This window comes from Gymnoscopelus microlampas, assembly GCF_963454915.1.
Source record: "Gymnoscopelus microlampas genome assembly, chromosome: 13".
In the NCBI taxonomy this organism is placed as follows: domain Eukaryota; kingdom Metazoa; phylum Chordata; class Actinopteri; order Myctophiformes; family Myctophidae; genus Gymnoscopelus; species Gymnoscopelus microlampas.
This window is the reverse complement of record NC_139950.1, coordinates 33,261,909-33,286,331: the sequence shown is the minus strand read 5'-3', so window position 1 is coordinate 33,286,331 and position 24,423 is coordinate 33,261,909. Positions and strand designations below refer to the sequence as shown.

The following is a 24,423-nucleotide window of genomic DNA, read 5'->3' as shown; positions in this document are numbered from 1 at the left end:
ATGGCAATACTTAAATCCCTACCGACTTTATTCCTGCACCAGGTCTCTGGGGCCAGCAGAACAGGTTTATTAGCTGAGAAGGGAACGAATGCACCTGTCATTAACCCGTTAAGACCATGAGGCCCATTATAAAAATGTCTTCTAAATCCCAACAGTTTGCTGAAAACCTTATGTTACTATATCAGTGGTGCTCAAACTTTTTCATGTCAAGGACCCCCAAAACATGTATTTGGCCGTCGACCCCCCCCCCCCCATCTCAACATATTTAGTTCCAGGGACCCCCAGAAGCAAAGATTTAAGAAAAATGTTCGCTTTAAAAGAATACATATATTCAAAGATTTACATAAACAATTTTTTCAACTTAGCAGATCTACAAGCTCGTAGCGTGGTACTTGGCTCGTAGCGTGGTACTATGAGCTTGTATATCTGCTATTTTTAATAGCCAAAGTATAAAATAATGCTTTTTAGCTCAAATCTAAAATTCTTTCCCGGTTTTAATGGGTTAAATCCTTCATTAAACTCTACTTACTTTCTTAATAGTCCCTCACTGAGTATAATGTGCATATAATTAAATTCATCCACATGCACAGAATATCTGATGTTTTTGCCAGAAGGCATAACGGCTGCGGCTCTGCAAAAGCCCTTACCTTCCTCTTCACAAATTTATCCCAGTAATTACTAGGAAATGACCTGGAAAGAGAAACAAAAGGCCATCACAAATGATTTCTCTAGCATAAACGGTGATTTAGAAATGCAAGGGTGGGAGGGTGGGGTCGTACAAGGTGGAAAAAGTGGAACATTGCTCTAAGGGAAAAAAGTCATTTTTTTCCTGCTACAGTACATGAACACAATTATGTAGAATAACATCACTCCAGCAAGGTTGTATTATGCATGAACGTCAGAGGGATTGTTTCGTTTTTTTTTTGTCAAATTTTGAATGAAACGGTAAAATAAAACTGTAAATATACCTTTTATTGCTCCTGTATTGATGATTTGTATTGTCTTGTATGTCCTCATTATCAAATTAATACATAGGACCACAATGGAAACATGCCCTCAGGGCTTTTTATGCTACCCTTTTAGCATTGCTTGTATAATTCTACTTGCTGTACGGTTTACAATTTGTTAATAAAGTATTCAATCAATCAAAACACAGATCCATGAAGTTTTTGACAGCGTGGCACTGAACATACGGCGTGCTGATGACCAGTCGGTCCCACTGTCCTTTGATGTCCTCGTCAGCCGGCTGCTCTGTCACATACGAGCCATCAAACTCCAGCCGCCGGGCCACGTCCTTCTCACGCTTGAAAATCACCAGTGGTACCTGACAATCAAATGCGCCGAGCTAAGACCGACTTTCTGGACAGAAAGGGAGGTTTTAAAAAGTAACTGTAGCCCATACAGAATTTCTGATTATTTCATACCCCTGAAAACCTCATTTATACCGTATGTCCTTAAGATACCTTACCCCTGGGCCCCGAAGGCTCGGCACATTAAAATGTATGTGTACAGTACGTGGATAGACTGTAGTGACATATTTCGTCACTGTCGGGCAGAAACCTTGTATCTTCATAATGATATTTTCAAACCGAACTTAAGTTTTTTCATTATTTTATACAAGTGAATATAATATAATCTACAAACTCACAACGCGTCGCATTGTGAGCTAGAGAGCGTAGAAAATATTTTCTCTGTTTTGGAAACATTTGAGAAAACAATACAATACATTGGTGCACCAAAATAGAGAGGCCAGGTTGTGAGTTTTATAAATATTTAAGAAATGAAAAGTATTCAATATAAGTCTCAATATAAGTATTGAGACTAATAATAACTACATCGGATCCATTGGAACACAGGTTCTTTTTTTCTCCAAAAAGCAACGGTTTTGGACATACAAGGTTCTCGACCCGACAGCGGCGATTTGAAGATGGTGCACCTTGAGGCAGTAGTAGCCAATAATACAACAGAAGGAGATGATGGTATGTGCTATGGCCAGGAAGTGAAGAGATGGCTCCATGTATCCTGTGCTCTCCTCCAGGACAAAACAAACGTTTTCCAAGGCAGGGTCCAGATCTAAAGTTTCATCCTCTTCCTCAAGTGGTTTGGGCGAGGATGACACCTGGGGAGAAAGACAGTAATGGAAAGGTCTTCAGTGAGTAGAAACGTTCTAGTCAAGATATGGCGGTTTATAGCATCTATACCAGTGGTTCTCAAACATGTCAAGGTCTCCCCTTAACTCTGATAGTATACAAATGGAACCAAATGGACCCTAACGGGTCCATTTGTTTCCATTTGTATACTGTCAGAGTTACAGACTTGTAAGGGTCAATTTAGACCCCCCCTAAAGGAACCCAGAGAGTCCCTGGAATCCACTTTGACCACCCACTTTGGATAATTGTCTCGATAAAATTTTGATGCATTACAAAAATATGTCTTGCAGCAGATATGGTACACTTACTATTATGTCAGGCAACAACATCATACAGGTAAAGGTAAACACTTCAAATAATGGTGTAGGCCTCTTAATATTATTTCTATTCATTTAATTTCCTTAACCTTTATTTATTCATGGAGGTCTACACTACAGTACCTATGGCACACATCCTGCCAAGTGGAGTGATTCATAAACACTGTACTGTAGGTTCAAGACCTAGAGACTGCTTCTAACAAGTCTCAACCCTCAAATATTGTTATTTGTTAAAGCACACACAAGAGACACCATTTGCTCGACTGATGATAGGAAACGAGACCCAGAAGAAAGAAAAATGGATCACACATGGGAACATAATTAGCTAAGTAATTACAAACATTAACTTCCCCACCTTGTAAAAAAGGAGGATGAAGTTAATTGCAAAGGCGACAAAAAGATCCAGCAGCCGCATGTTGTAGAAGTTCCTAGCAAAGTAATTCTGCAGAAGAAGGCAATTAGAAAGAAAACAATCAATTTCACAGGAAGGAAATAAACATGTTGTCATGTTGTACTCTCTCTCTGTGTGTGTGTGTGTGTGTGTGTGTGTGTGTGTGTGTGTGTGTGTGTGTGTGTGTGTGTGTGTGTGTGTGTGTGTGTGTGTGTGTGTGTGTGTGTGTGTGCACGCGCGCCCGTGCACACATGTGTGAGTGAGTATTTGGATGAATTTATGCACACAAACATGTATCTACTGTATGTTTCTGCATGTCTACGCAATTATATTGAATATGTGTGTGTGTGTGCATCTATGTGCACACCTCCATATGGCTTTATAGTGTTCATTCATTACCAGCAGCCTCTTGTGATGAGTGCTCATCATCTCCCAAACGGCAGACGGCTGGCTCACTGGTTGCTCCACTTTAATAGAGAATCTCCTGTATGTCTGTGTAGCCTTGACCTCTTCCATCATATCCCTCTCATCTGAGGGCTCTTCACTGAAAATGGTGCAAAAGCAAACAAAAGGGAACTCAAATAATTTTGTTCTGACAGTGATTCGGATATTGAAGTCGTAAAATCATGACAGATAATTAAATCTTCATATTTTGTCGTTTGTTTTGGCCTTGCCGCGTGAATTATCCTATCTGCACTCCAGGCCATTTACAAGGTTTTTCTTTTCTTTCCCAAAAACAAATCTTTAGAGTGTTTGCCTTGCACACAGATAGTGTATTCTAACTAAAATGGATTCTGTAAATAATAAGACTATTGATCAAAGGTGTGTCATAGACTAAGGTTGAAGAAGGTCAAGTAATAATCAGTTTCAGAGGGATGAAAGATGCTCACTTTGCTTTCTGTGACTCAGACACTTTCTCATCACCCCCTTCTTTGCAGGCATGGGCCTAAAAGTGTTATAAACAAAAGACATTTGGAAATCAAACTCGAGCATAAATCAATACTTTCATATCAAAGTGCCATGTGTTGAAAGGTAATGGCACCAAATAAAATGTGATTTTGAGAAAAATAGTTTGCTATGCAGCCCCAGAGAAAAAGTCTGTCTGTAAAAAAAAAACATAAATTACACCACTGCAACTAGAGAGAGATAATCAATCCCAGTCCCATCACCTGATATTTGCCCGAGGGATCAGTAGTGTCTCCATGTCTGGTGGCGCCATTGAACAGGTCAGTCAGACTGGCTGTGAGGTCATGCGTTATAAGTCTGTATTGACCACCTTCCCTCCTCAATCTGAGACCAAATATGTCAGACAGAGCACCCACCTCCCCGGGGAACGTGGCCACCACCTGACCCAGCTCCCTCACCTCCCTCTGGGAGGAGAAGCTGGCCGTGCGCCTCCTCAGCCGCTCCCCTGCACACGTCACCCCCATGACTTCATCCAGCGTCGGCTCGGGGATGCCACCCAGCAGGTCCAAGAGCCTCGTCCTCTTGGCTGCTTCTATGAGCCCCCCGTTGACAAAGGCGAGGTACAACACATAGAGGACGCCACGCACTGAAGCAGAAATGAAACGGACCACGCACATGACGATGACGCTGAGAATGGACATGGCCGATGTGAGGAGGTCCCTCAGAGCCGTCCACTTCATCTGTTTCCTCAGGTTTTTAATGGAGAATAGAAACATCAGCATCATGAATCCATGGGGCAGGCACGTCATTGCAGACCATATTGTGGATAAGGAAAGGACTCCGTTGGTGTCTTCCTTGCCTCCCCCTTCACAAAGACTTTTCTCTTCCTTATGGTCTTCCTCTTTTCCAGTGCCTCTCTCTCCGGCATCTGAGTCAGATATCTGGGCCGCTAGCTTCATCTCAAAGATTGTATCCTCACAGAAATTTACAAACATCTCCATCTTTTCCTTCTCCCCACCCTCATTGACCACATCAAATATGAACTGTCTCTTCGACTCTTTCACCTGCGGCTTCTCCCACTGCGTGCGGCTGGACTCACTGATCTCAAAGTAGACCCGCTCGATGCGCTTTCCACTGCCCAGGATCTCAATGCGTCCCAGGTAGGGCTGGAAGTAAGTCAGGATGCACTTCGACAGCTCCAAGAACATTCCCAGACGGGAGTCATTGGGCATGTGCTCGGACAAGTTCGTCAGGAGAACAGCGATGCTGAATCCAATGTCTTTGGCCGGCTCGTGGAAGCGGTCAACGAAGGCTTCGTAATCCAGGCGCTCGCTCTCATCGGTCTCCGCGCAGGAGAGCAGGAAATGGGTCTCGGCATGGGAGAATCGATTGCAGCTCTCCATGGCTCGCTGGAAGTCCTTCTTGGAGACACGTCCCTTGGCTTCGGGGTCATACTCTTGAAAGGCATCCGAAGAGGTGAGGTCTTTGAGTTTGAGGAACATGTCAAAGAACTTGAGGATCATCTCCACGTTACTGGATGACTCTACCAGCATATCCACCATCTGCTTTCCAATGGTCCCATTCACCACATTACCTACAGAAGAAAGGTTTAGATACTAAACTCAAATCACAATTTACAAAAATATCATCTAGTGGACATGTGCTAATCCTACCCTCTAACATGGACAGCAGCATCACCACCATGTCCTTTTGTAAATCCATGAGCTCTTTCAGAAGCTCAATCTGACTTGAATCCTATAATGAAAAAATAAAAGTTCTGACATTTCAGGCATGTGGCAGTTACTTATAAACATAAATGCCAATACGTTATAAGAACAATAAATACCTACACAACAATAGTAGATGAAACATCAGTTTGTGTATCTCAACATTGTACATGAGAATTTGTGTATCCTCAACACAGTACAGGAGCAAAAGAATATCATAATATTACCTGGAATATTTTTGGTTTTAGCAAAATAACAGACAAGGTTTATGCACATGAAAATTCTGAGGAACAATGTATAGAACCTGAGAAAGCTTCATCTGCATGTGGGCAAAAATGTGGAGGAATCCCACCACAGCATCCCACAGCCGACTGTGGGCAAGACTCTGCTGGTTCCCAGTGCACGGACCCTGAATACAGATCACAGCATTAATTACAGTATGTGAGCTTTATCACTTAAGCAGGTGCTTCTACTAATTTATCTAGTAGAAACAGACAGTTTCACAGAAACATCCTGTTACAAGTGCTGTTGTTACTTAAACAGGAGTGAATCGAAAGGAAATTAATGCCAGAGCAGAACCTCTGGCATCTTTTTTTCAGATCGGCCTGTTATAGCTCCACCAGGAGGGCGATTTTTGAATTTTTGAATATTACTCCAACAGATTTTGACAACACATCACACAAATAGGTACACAGTATCTATAGTCATTAAACCAAACAGATCTGTCAGATATTTCATATTACATCCTGATTGGCTAAGATTGCCTTAGCCAATTACAGCGTGCGATTTCCATGAAACTCATGGAAATCGTGGTATATTTCCATGAGTATAACAGGCCGATTCACGTTTTTACCTTTAACTGCACCGATCTGCGTCAAACATGCACACTCCTTATGTGAAAACGTGCAGTTTTCACATATGCCTTTTAGAGCGCCACCAGGGGGCCGACTTTTGTTAAAAAAAAGAATTGCTCTTACTCCTTCAGATTCTGTTCAAAAATCACGCAAATCGGTACACAGTATCTCTATAGTATATGTGATCAAGACAATTCTGTCCGATATTTCATATTCCATCCTACTTGGCTAACATTGTCTTCCAAAGTTTGCAGGATAGGTCCGTTTTGAACAAAAATCCTCAAATCATGAACGCAGTGTGCGATTTCCTTGAAATTTTGCACACACATTCCCACTATGCCGAGGAAGAAATGCCCCCCTTTTCACATTGGCCTGTTATAGCGCCACCAGCAGGTCTAATTTAACAAACCAATTTTTTTGAACAAAATGCCTCAAATCATGAATGCAGTGTCCGGTTGCTGTGAAAAGGCCTAAGAATAAATGGCACCCTTTTCACATTGGCCTATTATAGCGCCATAATAACCTACCTGACCTGGCAGAGACTTGTGCTCCGAGGAGCACTTTTTCTAGTTTAATTTCTACTTACTTGCTGGGACATTACATCTACCTACAACAGATCTATACCGTAATTTAAACACGACTTACAAGATCAATCAACATACAACAGGCAATAGAAATGTAACACTTGTTAATGGCGGAGGGCAGGAAAAACCCCCACTAAAACAGTTTAAAAAAAGTTGAAACCCCTGATAATGTCATCGTAATAAAATGTTTTCTAGTTCTAATGAGAAAAGTAGGCCTATCAAGTTCAGGCGACCAGTCAACGCGTGATCTCGACTCAGGCGCATCTGCATTCTGTTTGTTGCAGAGAAAAGTCTCTCAACAAACACAGCAGGATGTTATAGCGGAGGGTTATGGCCCTCAATAGGCTGTTCATATTTTTGACAAGCTGTCCAGTACTTCAATTAATGTGTGCAATTTCTCCTGATCTATTTTCCGTTTGATGTTCTCGATGAACCAAGTTCAGCATCAGCGGCGATTACAATCCCATACAGAGCTTCTGCTGGCAGCCTGGCACAGGAGGGAGGGAGGGGGGGGGGGGCTAGATAGTGCTGAAGGCACACAGCAGCACTATCATGTCCATCTCCAACAGGAGAGCGCACAGTGTGTAAAGAGAAGCACAACTTCATAGATTTTTATAATCTCCTCCGCCAACCGAGTCCGCCAACCGAGTCAGACATGACTCATGTGTTAATTAACTGTTCTGTGTTCGTCTACACATCCAAAAGTTATGCTTTTCAGCTGCAACTACTTTAAGTGTGTGTGTGTGTGTGATTCACTGACTGATACTCCCTCCATCCATAAATCGGTGCTTTAATAGATTAATACGAATACAAAAATAGCTCTGTCTGTCAGCCTAAGTTGATCAAGGGGCGACTTCACATAGCTAATAGGCTACACACACAGCTGCCACGCTGAAAACTTGATCTGAAGTTTAAGATCGGGAAAGGTAGGAGTAAGGCAATGACTCCCTGTGCATAGTAAATGCACCCCCGGTCATGATGTTAGGAATTGGGGTTGTGTTTAAATTGCAGTATAGATCTGTTGTAATTAGATGCAATGTCCCTGCAAGTAAGTACTGTAGAAATAACATTTAATAAAGAACATATCATTTCTAATGAAACAGTATACAGTAATAGTATAACGTTATGACGTTAGAAGAAGTTGGGTCGTCAGTCGTGTTTATATTGCGGTACAGATCTGTTGTAAGTTAGGCTGCACTAGCCTTCCTGCTTTCGTGTATAGAGGGGCGGGTTTAAAATCAGCGCGGAGAGAATGCGCCTGATCCCATTGGTTCACCGATCTGTCTGTCAACCCCCGCCCCGTCAACACAACATTACGAGCAACGCCCACTGCACTCTGGTTGGTTGGGGAAATGAAACACTTCCTATACCGGGTACACCGACGTGCTGGTCCAGGCTTTTATTTTTTAGCAAAACTAAACAATAAAAGCCTGGAGATCGAGGCTAGTTGTAAGTAGATGTAATGTCCCTGCAACTGAGTAGAAATGTAGCAATAATCTTGTATAATTAGGGTATAACTGTGTTTCTTTCCATCTAATAAAATAAAACGTCATTTTTAATTATGCCTTGTTACATTTGATTTCTAGAACATAATGTAGGGATAATTGTGTATAATTAGGGTATAACTGTGTTTGTTTCTGTCTAATATAAACATGAATTCTAATTACAAACACATTTGTAATTACGTATTACGTCTAATCAGGTATACCGTAAATTGGGCTGCGACTGTAAATCTCATAAATTCTTATACAACTTTTTAGGTGAGCAAAATTCCCTTCAGGTAAAGGAAGGCAAAGTTCTTGTGAGTGTACATGGATTGCTGACTCAGTGACTCACCTGAATGTACTCAGTAAGTGTGTTGAACACTTGCTTTGCTACACTGATGGCTTTGGAAAAGTTGCACTGTCCGTTCTCATCAATCACCTCCTTCCCCGAGTAGAACCAGTAGAAGTCACTGATTGACTCCTGCAGATAATCACATAATATATATATATATATTTAAGAAGATGAGGATGGACGGACAAATATTTTTTGTTGCAGAGAAAATATGGCAATAACTTTAAAAATGGTTAGTGCACGGTAGTCAACCTTCACAAAATGTGTAGCATCCGAGCTAGCTCAGGCAGATACACTTGAGAGGTTTATATGCATGCGCTATGTGGGCATTGTATATGTGACATGTCAAGCAGCTGACCAAATGAACTGTCTATTCAAGCTCACCTCATTCATTGTACTTCCTCTTGCTGTCAGTGCCACTCAGCCTTGTATGCGCTTTGTTTGCTCCCACCAGTAGGCTCTGCTTTCCCTAAGGGTTCTGTTTTCCCCTTTATAGATCTAAAGTGTATCTCCCTGCTTTTAAATGGTCTTCTAATGTGCTGAATAGGGAGTCATGTAGCAGAGCCTGAATGCCAAGATCAAATATAATATTCACACTTGTATTTACATATTATAAATAAAATGTTTTCAGTCTACTCGTGAGTTATCTGACTGAACTAATTGGATATAATGTCAATCTAACCCGAAAAAAAAAGTCTAAAAAAATGACGAGGCAAGTCTGCTGACCTGTATGATTTGGAGTGCTACACACTACAGTGAGGTAACACTAGTTATTTCAGCTGCTGCTACCTTATCTGTCTGGCAATCATCTTTGGATTTCAGTAGGAATGCATGCATAGATCTCTTCTTGAGCCACACCTTTATGGTGAGACTCACATGTACTGTGCTGCTTCACATCGTATTGATCCCATGTGAAATTGAAAAATAATTCTGGTGAATTTAGCAAAACAAACTCTCAGAGAATCACCTTGCAACAGCTTCACCAAGTTAGTTACCTATAGCGTCCTTGTTTGAAGCTGCATTTGCTTTTCTTTGTGGTAGTTTCCATCATATTCCACCTAAATCTGCATAGCTTGTGAGTTTGTGGTGATTCACAATTTTCTTTGTGCAGTGTAGCATAGTCAGCAAAGATGGAGACAGGTTAACCTGCACTTGACCCGCATGCGCGCAGTTTGATTGACCTTAAGAGTATGAAACCCCTCTTTTACTTTTTAAAAATGAAATTCCAGAATATGAAACGACAAACATTCAACAGTCAGTCATCGAGGTGGTTGGTGTGAGGGAGGGGAGGGGAGGGGAGGGGGGAGGGGAGGGGCACTTCAGTTCCGCTTTATGCTGTCAGACCTACTACTTTTGTCAAAGTAGTAGGTCTACTCCAGTGCATCATGGTGCTCTGGTCATACTGTATAACTATGGTAAGGCTTTCAGTGTAGGCTCACCTGTACTCTGAGTAGGTAGTCCACAGTGGAACTGACAATGTTGACAGTGGTGTTGTTCCCCCTTTGTGTCCTCAAATAATTCTGGAAATCTATAGCATATAACATTGAGCGTCATTACATAAAAAAAGAAGAAGCAAAGAGCAGGAGAATTTTACAATATGCAATAGAACTTCACCCATTGCAAAGAGAAACCCAGCGGAGTTCACAGCAGACTGAAATAGACTGTTAGGCTGCCATTCACCTGTCTCTTTAATATAACAATGAGGTGGAAAAGACAAGATAATAACCTGTCCCTTTCCCTTTCAAGTGACACTGAGCTAAGCATCTAGGGTCTAATAGACGGCTGTATGGCAGTAATGTCAGGTCTGTGTGTGTGTGTGTGTGTGTGTGTGTGTGTGTGTGTGTGTGTGTGTGTGTGTGTGTGTGTGTGTGTGTGTGTGTAAAAGTAACCTGAGTTGTGTCCCTCACAGAGCAGCTGTAGGAAACGGAAAAGGTCGCGTGTCAGCTCCTCATCTGGCATCACCTTTTCGCCTGGGGGGCAGGGGAGTTGGGGGGGGGGGAGGGTAAGAGATAAAGGCAGGTGGGTGAGAGGAATGGAAGCAGAGGAAATGTTTGATGGAATCTATTCCAATTGAAAATGTGAGCACAGTGTGATCGTAAGCGAGAGACAAACAGACAAAAGGAGGGGAGGGAGTTAGGCAGGAGTGCCAGCATAGCATTAAGTGAAAGGACAGGAGCTCTGGATAATACTAGAGACCAAGGTGAGAGAATGGATAAGGAAAAATCAAGGGTATCATACCCTTGATTGAACATACCCTGGGTATGTTCATTCACGGCCAATGATGCTACAGCTATGGCCATTGTGACACGGCTGTATTGAACTACGATTTTTAATTTCATACTGTACCAGAGCCTTCGTCCGTGGCCATGCCCAATCCTTCTGCTTTGTTCTGCCTCTCAAATGCATTCAGATCCAGCACACTGGGCAGCAGAGGAACAGATTCGTGGTCACACACGCACACATGCACACACGCACACACGCACACATGAGACAGAAATGAGAACAGCTTTAGTGCTATGGTCATTTTCTGTGGTGTATTCTTATCAGTTAGCATGGCTCAGTGAAGTCTGTCACCCTCTGAAACAGGTGACAAAACACATTAGATTATCATCAACCAGAAGCCTTCTGCTCACTCACCTGCACGACCGCATGAGTCCCGCCATGCTTTGAAAAAAGCCAACATCTCGCCTGTCTTTCAAATAATCCAGCATTTTCTGTCACACAGAGCATCGAAGAAAGGGTAAGATGAATGGATGAGGCAGTAGATATCAAATAGGGGGGATATTGGCTATTTCGCTTTGACATACAGTAAGAGGGCTTTTTAATGCTAATCAGTAATCACTGTGAGTGTGTCAACAGCATAGCTCTCTCAAGGCAACAGCACTCATAGAAATTAATAGGATCGTTGAATGGCAGCTTCTGAATGGAGGAACAGTCCAATGCTCCTTGACATAAAGCCTGTGCCTGGAAATAGTCTATCTACAAGCTCTGCTATTTTAACAAGCTCTGCTATTAACCGGTTTGCAACTGGACAGAAATCAATTAGCCAAATTAGCTTTGAACAAATATATTATTATTTTCCCCAAAATGAGCAGACTCAATGTTTTTCCCACTTGCAAACAAGGACTGGATGTGCTAGAAGGGGAAAAGAATGAAGGGATGATTTTCCTTTGTGGAATAGAATGTTATAATAAGCTTGTGTCATCATTGTATTAACATCCAATCAATATTATGGTATAGTGCTCAATTTCATTTATCATTGCTGAAATATAACCCGTATTACCTAAAATCAGGTTATAATTTAAAAAAACATATTTTTAATTTGATATAATACAGATTCAGAGCTACATAAAGAGGTATTGCTCCTTAAGATCATCCAAATACTTGAACCTCATCCAGCTTGCTTTATTATTTTGAAACCTCAAAAACATTAGTAAGTAATAATCCTGTAGTTTTATTTCAAAAAGTTGAAATACAGTTTGTAACCAGTAATGTCCTGAATTTTGTGAACATGTATATATTTTTTGCATAGTTTTGCTTCATAACAGGTGAAAACCGATAAGTGATTTGAGAATTATAATTTAGATTATCAGAAGCAAAGACTAGTTCCACTATCAAAGGGATATTCCATCTCAAGCCGAAATCAGGCTGATCCGGTGTAGCCAGACTAATCACTAATCACTGCGTCTCAGGAGCGGACACATATATCTGAATAAGTATATGTAGGCGCTGGAGCAACTCGGACGATTTTAGCCTTTTTATTTGGATCACAGGGTGCAAAGCAAAACAACAACGTTTCACGACAGATTACATCTTCGTCAGGCCATGCTGAGTTCCACTATACTAGAATTCCCTTGAAGTCTATCCAATCAGGGAACCTATCCAAGAGGGAGGCAAACTCATATATTGTCAATCACAGCCTCATGCACGCTGCCTCTGCAACTTATAGCAGGCTGCTCATTCACCTTGCCAATTCAGCATCACTTAATTACCACACTGTCAGTCTAGCACATCGATCGGGGATAAAGATGAAACCAACCTACAAATTATCTGCTCCCCCTTTGTAAATAACGGTTTAGGCAGTGTGCATGTGGGCATGACAGACATCAGGTAAGTTTACGGTCTGTTCCTTGATTGGATAGACATCTTACCCAGCATATTTTTTAGAAGGTAATTGCACTGTGATATTTATAGCAGCCCCTACATTTCTATTGTAGTAAGACAAAAGGGAAAATAAAAGTCATTGTGACACAGCAGCAGTCTCTTTGCCATGACCATAACCAGGACCATTGTATCATATGAAATAATATTAATACAGTACCTGTTGCACAGTGGCATTCCCACCATTGAGAATGGCAATACCCAGTTTCAGAGTAGAGGCCATCACAGAGCCCATATCCCCTTTAGGGATGAAACATTAGAACACACATCATTATGAAAATCACAAAACATTATGCGTCAGAGAAACAGGAAAGGGTGGGATCACACTGGCTCTAACCTTCAGGAAGGACATAAAGCGGAACTGAAGTGCAAATAAATACATAAAAATGCCTCCAGACCGAAGGCTAGGGGTTTCAATTACGGTAATTCAGCCACTAGTTAAGACAGTAGTTGCCCTATTTTACATAGTACAGAGGAGCTTGGGTGGCACAAGGGTAAAGTTTGTGTCCACCAACGTGTACAGTAGATTAGGGGTGCCTCCAGCTTGGCTGAGCATCCATACAAGCACACTTGGCCATGTTTATGGGAGGGAAGACGGGCGGGGAGGATAATCTCTGTCGCCACACCAGCTCCTATGGACTGGAGCGGCACCTGTCAGCAGGGGTGTTGAATGGTGAGGAGTAGGGTGCAGGTGCTACTGTATGTTATCCCAGTGGGGGCTCCTCAAGAAAAAAAAAGTTGCATAATATGGTGTGCACCAGACAAAGCAACATACAAGCTTGTAGAGTACAAAACCATGTATTAATCAGCATTACCTTTGCTGGCACTGATGGTTCGCAGGACCATCTCAGCAGCCCCGCGCTCATGGAGTCTGGCCTGCTGGTATAACAACTTCTGTTTCTCCATCTCCTTCTCCTGGGCAGCACAAATATCAGTCTATTATGTCAGTGAACAACTCAACAATTAGATTAAATATCCTTTAACCAAAAGAACTCTGCAGACAAAACAATCAGCCCTTGAAACACTTGAAGGTGTTGTAAACTGAATATTCAAAGTTAGAGTAGAGGCCCTCACTTCAAAGCTTTTCACCTCCTCCTCTCCATCCTCCTCCTCCTCTCTATGACAGCTCTGGAGGGAGAGAATAGACAACCATAACAACAAGCAAGACAAAAGCAGTATGAAACTGAACAAAAAGCAAGCAGAGAGCGCACAAATTAATCTGACACTATAGGGAAGTTTGATTTATTTGGCACAATAAAAAGACAATACAAAGACATAACAGACATAACAAATTGTGCAAGGAGGAGGCAGGAAACCAAAAAAGGGTTTATACGTCAGATTTATTTACCACTTAATCCCTGTATATACTTTGTTGTATAACGAATAGCAAAAATAGCCGCTCTACAAGCTCATAACGCGTCGAGACTCGTTGTGAGCGTGCATAGTGGCTATTTTAGCTTTTTTGGAAAATGGTGAAATCGCCTATAATGACATACTCAAAAAGAGACGCCAACTTGAAAGTGACTAATAGGACAGGACATAACGACTGTTAACTTAGGATGAAGTGGAACATGATGTTAAAAGTTACCAATTGGTACACTAATTGCATTTTAAAATGCAATTAGTGTACTAAAGGCCAAACGGGTATAGTGAGTTTGACCATATGACATTTCATTTCCAAATAGCAGGGGGAATTCAACTGACATCGCATCAAGGGACATAAAATTGATTTATACAGAGAACCAAGAGGCACATAGTTTGCATAACGTCCTGCATTTCAAACATTAGCCAGCAGCACATGGGAATGACATTGACTTTGGCTCCATATACAGTACATTACTGCATAAAGTGATTGGCAGGTTATTTGAGCGCACAAGCAAATCACTTAAAACTATACAGTAAATAAGGTCGTTGTCCATTTAGTAGTTTCTCTCACCTTGGCCATAATAGCAGCATAGGACATGTAGAGACTGTCACTTCCAAGTTTACTGTGGACAGGAGAGATAGGCCAGACATTAGTGCACGTCAAGTGCCACCTAAGCAGGCTTAGGTGACAATAATGTACGAAGAAAGTCATTACTTTTAACACAGGGAAAATGCAACAATTAATTGCCTTTCAAGGTGAGTCTAGAGGGGAGGGTGAGGTAGCACTACATGTCTCATACAAAGGCTTTTAAAGAGAATGCTCTCATGTCAGACAAAGAGACATGATTTGTAACAACTTAATATCGACTTTCCTGGAGATTGATTTGGAGCTGTAATAAAAGTGGGATGGGGGTTTTACTGCATGTGAAAACTAATAATGGACAAACACACACCACACACAAACACAGACCTCCCTTCCATCAGAGCGCTCCTGCTGAAGAGTGTAATGAGTTGTAGGAGAGGATCGATCGGCATTGCGGCTACTTCCGCCCCCTTCTCCTCATCTCCGACACCTCCACATTGCTCCGCCACTCCCGCCATCTGCAGCCCAAACACAAAGGTGAAGCCCCTCATGTGTGCTCCCTCTCTATTAATGAGTTTATTGACCATCCACAGCCAACCATGGCTAACCATATCACATTGCGTAACACGGGCACGTGCACACAACTGCATGGCAATCTTATCCAGTTCAAATAGCAAACGTTTAAGCCACTGTAGCTCTCTCTTTCCCATTCTGTTGTGGTTGATTGATATTTTTATTGACAAAAATGCGTATACAGTACATGAACATATATTTGTATTGTCAAAAGAATAATAAACTAAAGTGTGTGTGTGTGTGTGTGTGTGTGTGTGTGTGTGTGTGTGTGCGCGCGCGTGTGTGTGCGCGTGTGTGTGAGTGAGTGGAGGGACAGATTTTCATGAAGGAGGGAATGATAAGGCGGAGATTATATAAGAGCTTATACAATCAAAAAGGTGCAATGTCAAAGTCAAAAGATTTTTTCAGATTTTCATGAAACTTGGTGGAAGCCTGAAGAGATGATAAAGTGTTGAGTTGAAAAGTATGTCTCACAATTGTGAGACACACTGTATATGAGATGTTGGTACAGGAAGGGCTTAACCACTTAAACCCCATATGGTTGAGTGGAGTGCCTCAGGGCTCTATAGTAGTGTCTTTGCTGTTTTCTGTTATTGTGGGGAAAGCTTTCGCTGAAAATAGCAGATCGACAAAGCTCCACAACCCGATATGACGCGTCGCGTTGTGGAGCTGTGGAAAAGTAAGTATTTTGAGATGGGGGTCCGCGGCCAAACACATATCATTTTGGGTGGTCCTTGACATGGAAAAGTTTGACAGCCACTGATATTATAGCAACATACGTTTTTTCAAAAAACTGGGCTGGCATTTGTAGAATCCCCAGAACCAAAGATTTGAGTAAACTTTTTTCGCTTTAAAAAATGTATATATATATTCAAAGATTTGCACACATTTTCACAAAAAGAAAAAAAAATAGCAGTATCTACAAGCTCGTAGTTCATTTTAGTAAATCAAATGTGTAGATTGACAAAAGTAGCCTTCCATTCATTGTTACTGCAGCAAGCCCCAAGCTGCTTTCTTGTTTTTCCTGCTTCAGGAGGAAAATAGGCATCTTCACAATTCTAAATTAAACTGTCCACAGCCAGACAATACACAGATTAGCTGAGACACGAAGTGAAGTTACTCACCCTCACACTCACAGAAACACACAACTTCATTAGAAACTTTAAAAAGTTCTCTTTTTAAAGTTCTCTCCATCCTGCCCTGTCTGAGACAGGCTATGAGATTCAGACCCTTCTTTGTACCATGCCTGAAGTACATCAAAATATGTTGACAATCCAGAATGGCCTCACATGTCAAAGCAAAAATGCCTAAAACAAAAAAGCATGATCTATATCATCCACGTTTTCTGACTTAAACTAATGCTGCGTGAGCACATCATTAAACCAAGCAGGCGATAATCTCTTTTAATGCTCGAGTTAACAAAAATAAATAGTGATTTTGATGTGTTTTTTTTGTTCACTGTTGGACCCCACTATCGCAGAGTGACAGCAGATCACATATTGTATGACATGTCCCGTTGACACTTACAGATAAATCATCCACAAGCTTTTCCTCAAAGCTGTGATCTTCCACTGACATCCAGGACTTATCATAGCCCTGCAGGAACAGGTTGACAGCTCTATGCCTGGGAAGAGGACAGAGAGAGAGATTTAGAAAAGTGAAGATGGGGCTGAAATAAGGTAAAGCAAAGGAAAATCAATACAGCCCCTGGAGGATTTATGATTATATCATTACTTTTAATCCACCATCCACATCCACTATTCCATATCATCTGTGGAGCTCATTATAGTCACCAGATATCAACAGCACAAGGATATCCCCAAGTTATGTCACGCCAAATCTGAGATAATAGTCTTCTATCGCACACTATTGGCCTTTCATATATGCTAATAACTTTGCCATAGGACTGCCTTGACAGGACTATGATTGATAGCCTAATTAGGGTTTACATTAGCTCCTAATTACAGTAGAAGTCCCCTACACAATGTCGAGGTCTCATTCACATTCCAGGACGAATAGTATTGACTCTCTTTGAAGTCTTGTCGCGTTGTTAAGGGCCTCTGTGTCAAGGTTCATATATTCACTGTTCCATCACATACATAGAGATTTTCTTTGGGGCGGAGAGTAACACAATGTATCACTTAAATTATACTGTACATCCCTGCTGCAATATACAGTACATGATGGTATGGTATTTTACATTTGTTAAGGTCCTTAGAAAAGTGTTTAGCTTAAAATACCATTTTGACTGAGTTTTCTCCCCCTGCATGTTCTGAGCATTTTTCAAATGCAATGATAAAGAATCTGTTCTGGCTGCTGGGGGGCGCTGTTGTTAGCATTTTCAATGAAGCCACTTTTTTCCTTTCTTAGATCTTTCTTAGTTTCATCGCTAAACAAACAAACTGCTTCACAGTGGTACTGGTTACATCGATGCTGGTGATTTGAAAGAGAAATAAAAAAGATTATGTATAAAGATAAACAAATAAAAAGAAACATTTATGGCAGGGTGTACTTACTTTTACTTACTTACTTTTTTAATGCGGTGCGCAAAAATATGGTGGGCGGGGAGAAAATGTCACCCTAGTGGGTGGCGCTCTCATTGTGATGTCACAATGAGGTTCAAGTACATATTTTAATGTTCATTAATATTTAATTAGCTATTTTTAGAGTTGGGACATGCAAAACAGTCATGGAACATGCATTTAAAAAAATGTAGCTTCCTTTGCGTGACTTGTGACTAGCATGACTAATTGTTGTGGTCTGCGCATGGCACTAATAGCTCTACAGCGAGTATGGTTGTCGATGTGGAGTCCATTCATACGTTGGTGTTTGTTGAACCTTCAGGTTGTGTTCATGACACATGCATATTGTTGTACGTATGGAGGTTGTGTTCATGACCCATGCATATTGTCGTACCTGGGCAGGTTGTAGAGAGGAGCCATCCGGAGGCAGGCCACCACTGCTCTCTTCCTCTGTTTGGATAAGACCTTATGCCACACAGCTTTTCTACTTCTCTGTGGGTGTTCCACCTGCACAATATAGCCCTGTGTTAATTTGACTCTGATACGTGTACAAATGAAAGCAAATTGACAGTTTAATTTGGTTTCCATTTAGTTTCAATTGACTTGAACACAAGGCAAACAGGTGGAAAAAGCACTGAGGCGAGCAATATATTAGAACTTTAAATGGGCAAACAGAGCTGTTCTCTTGCTAGGAGCACTCCTTTAATTTGTTGTCAAACATGACCCTTAGGAGTTACGTATGCAGGGCAATCTAATCAGATTAGTGAATTGGAAATCAAAAGTTATTCCAGAGTGGCTTTTCTCCCTGTGCCTACCTGTTCTAGGTGATAGAGGACTCGAGCAATGTCCAAGATCCTGACCACAGTGCTCTGGGCGTCCGGCACGGCCCCTGGATGATGTGGGACCTCAGTATAGAGAGCCTCCTGCCACCAGCACGCTGGAGCCCCCTGATAGAGGACAAACAACGTGTGCATTTCCTTATTTGGATCTGCACTGGCATACATAATACATGTATTTCACATGGTCCACACACAAAAAAATACTCATATTTGGCTTCAAAAGGGAGGTAGTTTGTCAATGATGAGGCACAAAGTTTGTGATGAGCGCGTTTTGAAGAGCATTTAATGAGTGTGCTTGTTTCCGAAAGACAAAATGTCTCATATTGTCTTATCTATATTGATCATGTACAGTACAAGTGTATTTGTGTAGGCTATTTGACATTTCTAGTCTCTCATGTCACATGAGTTACTTATCACTGTGAGATTATTGGTAGACACTTCTCTGGATGCAGAGTGACAAGAGTACATTAACATGTATATTAAATCTCTTTTGCAAACGTCTTGCCTCCCACAAATTACAGTAGATGCACTCCAATTGCATTGTCATGCTTGTCTTGACACGTGTAGAACAATATGCAAAATGCTTATTGAAAGGGAGATGGAAGAATGGAATGGAAGATTCATTCATTTAATCAGTGCTCTCATCTACAGTACTTGCATTGTCATCGGTGACACGGGATGCTGTCCTGTCATGTAGAATAGATAATATAGGATTTTATATCAACAATGACTTACACCTGTGACAGGCCAAAACCCAGGTCCAACGCAATTGTTGGACCTGGGTTTTTAACTGGTTTCCACTTCCACCCCATAGTGGCATAGAGCTCCATAAGTGCATTCAGTGGAAACTGCTGACATCTCTTCTAAAATTAGGCAACATTTTTAAATTACATTTTTTTGTGACCCTTCACTACACATACACACCACCTCTGTCCTTTCCTTACTTATCAGCATAAGTGCATATTACTGAGTTTAGATTCCATTTGCCATACATCACCGTGTATGTACCTTGCTCTGAAGATGTAAAAGGCCATTGTAAACATGCTCGCGGATATCCTCTTCAGTGTCCTTCTGTGAAAAGCAATCCATAGCCATTAGGAAATCTATGTGACAGAAACATCACAAATGCCTGCCTTCCATCACGGCTGTGTCATTCACCCGAGGACTTCAAAGCAAAGGTAAAACCATATTTTCTGTCTTTCAAATGGCAGGGGCTGGGGGCAACACGGGTATTCACATTTCCTGCCGTACCTGAGAAAAGTGGCTCTTGGCCAGCGCGATGAGGCTTTGGTCACTGGGAGCACAAGCACTGAGCCCCACGGGGAGCAGCCTCTTCACGGCCGCTACGATCAGAGACGTGTGTGTGCTGTAACGGTCCCCCTTCCTCTTCATCTTCCTCCCCTCATGGCCTGATGCCTGGGAAATGAAAAGCCACGAATCTGAATAAGCATACACAGTAAATTCTAGGGATGGGTATCGGCAACAATCTAACGATACGATACGTATCACGATACTTGGGTCACGATACGATTACAGTATATTGCGATATCACGATATATTGCGATACGATACATATTGCGATATATTGCGATATATACATATAACACAACTACATATTGTATATATATACACTACATATATTATACATAGCTGCAGATCTGTGATAGGTTCTTTGAATGTTTTTTCATAAAGCCTGTATCTGAAAAAGCAAAAAAAAAAAAAGAAACCTTTTTATTTTATTATTATTATTTATTTATTTATTTTTTAAAATCGCGATATCGATACTGGAGTATCGATACAGTATCGCGAAATGAAATATCGCGATATATCGCGATATCGATAATATTGCCCATCCCTAGTAAATTCTTGAGTGTTAATTTAGCTAGTTAGTTGTAAACTTCAATGTGATTACATTACGTGCTATAATAAATGATCCAGGATTTTTCCTACAGTGGTTTGCAGTGAAAGTGTTTATAGCCATCTCAGAATTCTCCATCTACTGTATATTTAAACACTTAAAATCCCTATATACAGTACTTAGTTGACCACGGCCCCCAGGGCTCTATAATAGGTCCGATAGTATTTCCTTCTACACCATATCTCTTTGCCCCAGAATAAGGACGCCAGGGCTGAAGTTGTTTTATAGATAGACCTACTAGTTCAGGAGCTGGCGCTTCATTACATGACATTATGGAGAGATAAAAGAAACATGGGGGGTAGAGGTGCGAGAAGGACGTGGGAGTCATTGCTGTGTTGTTTTGATAATAGACTTGAAGATGCAATACGCTTATATCAAAGTGCCCAAATTGGCTGTTAAGGTCAATTTATACATCGCTAACCTTGGACAGTTTATTGTTGTTGTTGTTGAACAGGAAAGCCAAGTTGTTGATTTCATTCTGGACCACATAGTTCTGCTCCTCCCACTTGAAATTCTGTTGCAATATAAATGAGTAAATGTTATATACCATTATACAGTTATGTCACGGCCAATCGGCCATACAGTACTACTGTACCTAGCACTACACATCTACAGTATAATAATTCTATTCATGAGCCAGTATATACACACCTGTCTATGGATACTACTGATGCAGACTCTATGCATAATGTTCTGAATTTACAATGTCATGTGATACTGATATAAAAATAAATTATGTATAGGCTACACACTATTGTATAATTGCCTAATTAGGGATAATGACTGCAAATACCCAATGCCAATATCTACATATTTCTCTAGAGGATGTACGCACACTTTGCACGAGCAAAATGTGCCACATTTGTGCATTAGTAAATCTGTCCCATTATGTACATAACATAGAAACATAGCGTATTTTGCACTGAACAACGTATTCACAGTGGTAGTATGGTGATGAAAAAAAGAAAAAAGAAAATGACTAATTATCACCCTCACATGAGACTTGGCCCAGAATATGAAAATCTCTGCCACCATGCTGAACAACTGCTCAGCTTCAGGGTTGGGCTCCTTTAACCATCTGGCTCTGAAAAAAAGACATCCACAAACATGTCATATCATGTTAACATCATTTGCCCAAAAGATAAGTATGATACCTGGAAAGATGGAAGAAACGGTGAGAACATCCAATAAGTTTTAAGTTGCAGTCTCTTCCATTCAAAGCTGCAAGGCCAGTTGAGTTGCCACATTGTTTTTGTGCGTTTTCCCTAATAATAAGCTGCTTTCAAACTGAAGATTTTGTTTTTGTTTTATACCTTTAAATGTTTTTGTTGTCTTTGTTTTGTTTTGTAACTAAGTAGTTTAATGTATGAAAGAACATTGTCACTTTTTTATCATTTCATTTTATTGCGAACGCGGAAGGAGGCGCGCCGAGCGCCTCCGCCCAAGTGGAGCTTACTATGAAAGTCTGCTCGGCTTGTGTGTGTGTGTGTGTGTGTGTGTGTCTGTCTGTGTGTGTGCAGTGCACTGCCTGGGTGCGGCCGACAGAGTGCGCCAGAGTGCAGCTACAGTCAAAACACAAACACACACACACACACACACAAAGTCTGTAAATACACAATATTTTCAAGCTGCGTTCGCTTCCAGTGTTCGCGCGTCTTACTTGTCAAAATAGCTGCAGCACTTTTTTATCATTTCATTTTATCAAAATAGCTGCAGCACTACATCAGCAACAACATTTTTTGTATTAGTTGATACAATATTTTCAGAATTTCTTTTAAATATGCTAGAATCACACAGTTTCTGCATGACAATGAATTGATTTCACACCAAATGTGGATAAATTCCTCATTTAGAGATATCATTTAACTGCCAATAATCTGTTTCACTATCAATATAATTTCACAATAGACACAATACAGTACGTCTATACATGTTAGCACCGCAGTCGTTGTCACAGAAGCGTCTTGCGAGCATGCCTCACCGGTTTGAGTCCACAAACGGTATGAGGAGCGGGTAGAAAGTGTAGAGGTCTCGCACCAGTACAGTGTACTTCTCCTGTACATGTAGCTCCGCCTCTGAGAGGTCGCTCTGCCCCTCCGCCTTCATATGCTCCTCCTCCAGCAGCACAGACTCCGCCCGCTTCCTCAGCTTCTCCATTAAAGGCAGGAAGTGGCTCTTCAGCAGCTCAGTGTTGGCCTTGCATATGATTGGCTGGGAATAAACTGACATGGCCAAAAAGTTGATGATGTACAACAGTGGTTCTCAAACTTTTTCATGTCAAGGACCCCTAAATTGACACTTATTGGCACGCGGACCCCCATTTGAAAATATATGCCAGGGACCCCCCATAAGAGACGATTTTTACGGCTGTAGCAGTGATTCTCAACCATTTTAATTTCAAGGACCCCCAGTTTGACATGCATTAGGGCTACGGACCCCCATTTAATGGCATTTATATCTCTGGGACCCCAATTTATATTGTAAAATCAATGTTAATTGATCCAAATGGAACCAAATGGACCCACACTCTCAGAGTTACAGACCCATAAGGGTCCATTTGGTTCCTATCCATCATTTAGCTGGGGACCCCCTGGAACCCCCTCAAGGGGTACTTTGAGAACCAATGATGTACAAGGTTAATTTATTTACCATGCTACTGAGGCTGCACATCAGTGTTACCAGAGGCTTACAATTATCGTTATTTGAAAGAAAACCATCGTACACGCTACCCGGCCAAAAAAAAAGATGAATCAAAGGTGTAAATACGTAATTTCACAAAAATAGCGTATTTATTGTAAGAAACAACAGTGTTTGACACGCCTACTTGAGAAAAATGCACCAGTTACGCTAGCTGCGTGGAAGCAAGGCAACTTCCTGAACTTTACTCAAATAAAAGTTTGGAACTGTACTGAAAAGACTCGGCCAGTGTTTTTAATGCCACAAAGTACAGATCTAGGATAAGATTGACCTTTTTCGATCCGTATTGTGAAAAGCCAAACCGGATTCCCAATCAGCAGCCAGGGAATTTGGTAAATTATTTGTTTTGTTTTTATAATCTCAGAGGTTACATCACAGACCAGTTCCATAATGTAACAAATGTATCATTTGTTCAATAAAATAAAATAATAATCTACCACAGTATCCATGCACTGCGATGAGATGGATTGCGCTACCTGCCAACCGCTTCATCCAGTCGGCATTGCCCTTGCCAAGGTGGTTGGTGATGATGCGGAGGATGTGGCCGAGCAAATCGCTGGCGTGCTGGGGGGTCAGGGAGTTGCAGAGCGGGCTCCCAGTCTGGCCCTCTGGGCCCCACTGCCACCAGCGGGACATGTAGCTGCACAACAAGGGCAGGGTGACTTCGGTTACATGGCTGTAGTGGGCCTGGTGAGATGAGGCCCCTGAGCATGCTAGCTCCTCCACCTCCCTCAGAGCCTGCTCCAGAGATGGCAGGAGAGGACACATCTCCTCTACCTCCTCTGGCAGCCCCAAGTCTGAAAGAGATAGATAAGGAAGAGGAGGCTGGGATGAGGGGGATGTATTAACCCTAGCCCTATAGTTAACTAAAACTAAGACTAACTAGTCCAGAGGTGGGCAACTTTGTAGATGGTGAGGGCCACTACATTTCCACACTCACTCTGGGGGGGGCGCATTGTTTATCGGCACTCTCGCCAGTAGTACCCCATTACTCAAAAAG

General features: G+C 41.6%; 1 protein-coding gene across 1 annotated transcript in view; it reads right to left on the bottom strand.

Moving 5' to 3' along the window:
- LOC311058624 (ryanodine receptor 2-like) overlaps positions 1–24,423 on the bottom strand; it is a gene marked incomplete at its 3' end in the record, with an annotated part of 134,165 nt that overhangs the window by 22,972 nt on the left and 86,770 nt on the right. The window contains exons 68-95 of the mRNA XM_084076085.1: positions 23,900–24,220; positions 22,708–22,948; positions 21,723–21,810; positions 21,139–21,240; positions 20,060–20,224; positions 19,817–19,879; positions 18,785–18,916; positions 18,364–18,476; positions 16,975–17,071; positions 15,262–15,392; positions 14,863–14,914; positions 14,001–14,054; positions 13,742–13,841; positions 13,087–13,166; positions 11,403–11,479; positions 11,112–11,185; positions 10,655–10,735; positions 10,205–10,293; positions 8,766–8,894; positions 5,796–5,900; positions 5,438–5,519; positions 4,028–5,358; positions 3,749–3,804; positions 3,258–3,402; positions 2,823–2,909; positions 1,937–2,119; positions 1,194–1,324; positions 648–690 (exon numbers count right to left, since the gene is read on the bottom strand). Of these exons, the coding sequence (XP_083932211.1) occupies positions 648–690; positions 1,194–1,324; positions 1,937–2,119; positions 2,823–2,909; positions 3,258–3,402; positions 3,749–3,804; positions 4,028–5,358; positions 5,438–5,519; positions 5,796–5,900; positions 8,766–8,894; positions 10,205–10,293; positions 10,655–10,735; positions 11,112–11,185; positions 11,403–11,479; positions 13,087–13,166; positions 13,742–13,841; positions 14,001–14,054; positions 14,863–14,914; positions 15,262–15,392; positions 16,975–17,071; positions 18,364–18,476; positions 18,785–18,916; positions 19,817–19,879; positions 20,060–20,224; positions 21,139–21,240; positions 21,723–21,810; positions 22,708–22,948; positions 23,900–24,220 (4,352 nt within the window). The remainder of the gene's footprint in view (positions 1–647; positions 691–1,193; positions 1,325–1,936; positions 2,120–2,822; positions 2,910–3,257; positions 3,403–3,748; positions 3,805–4,027; positions 5,359–5,437; positions 5,520–5,795; positions 5,901–8,765; positions 8,895–10,204; positions 10,294–10,654; positions 10,736–11,111; positions 11,186–11,402; positions 11,480–13,086; positions 13,167–13,741; positions 13,842–14,000; positions 14,055–14,862; positions 14,915–15,261; positions 15,393–16,974; positions 17,072–18,363; positions 18,477–18,784; positions 18,917–19,816; positions 19,880–20,059; positions 20,225–21,138; positions 21,241–21,722; positions 21,811–22,707; positions 22,949–23,899; positions 24,221–24,423) is intronic.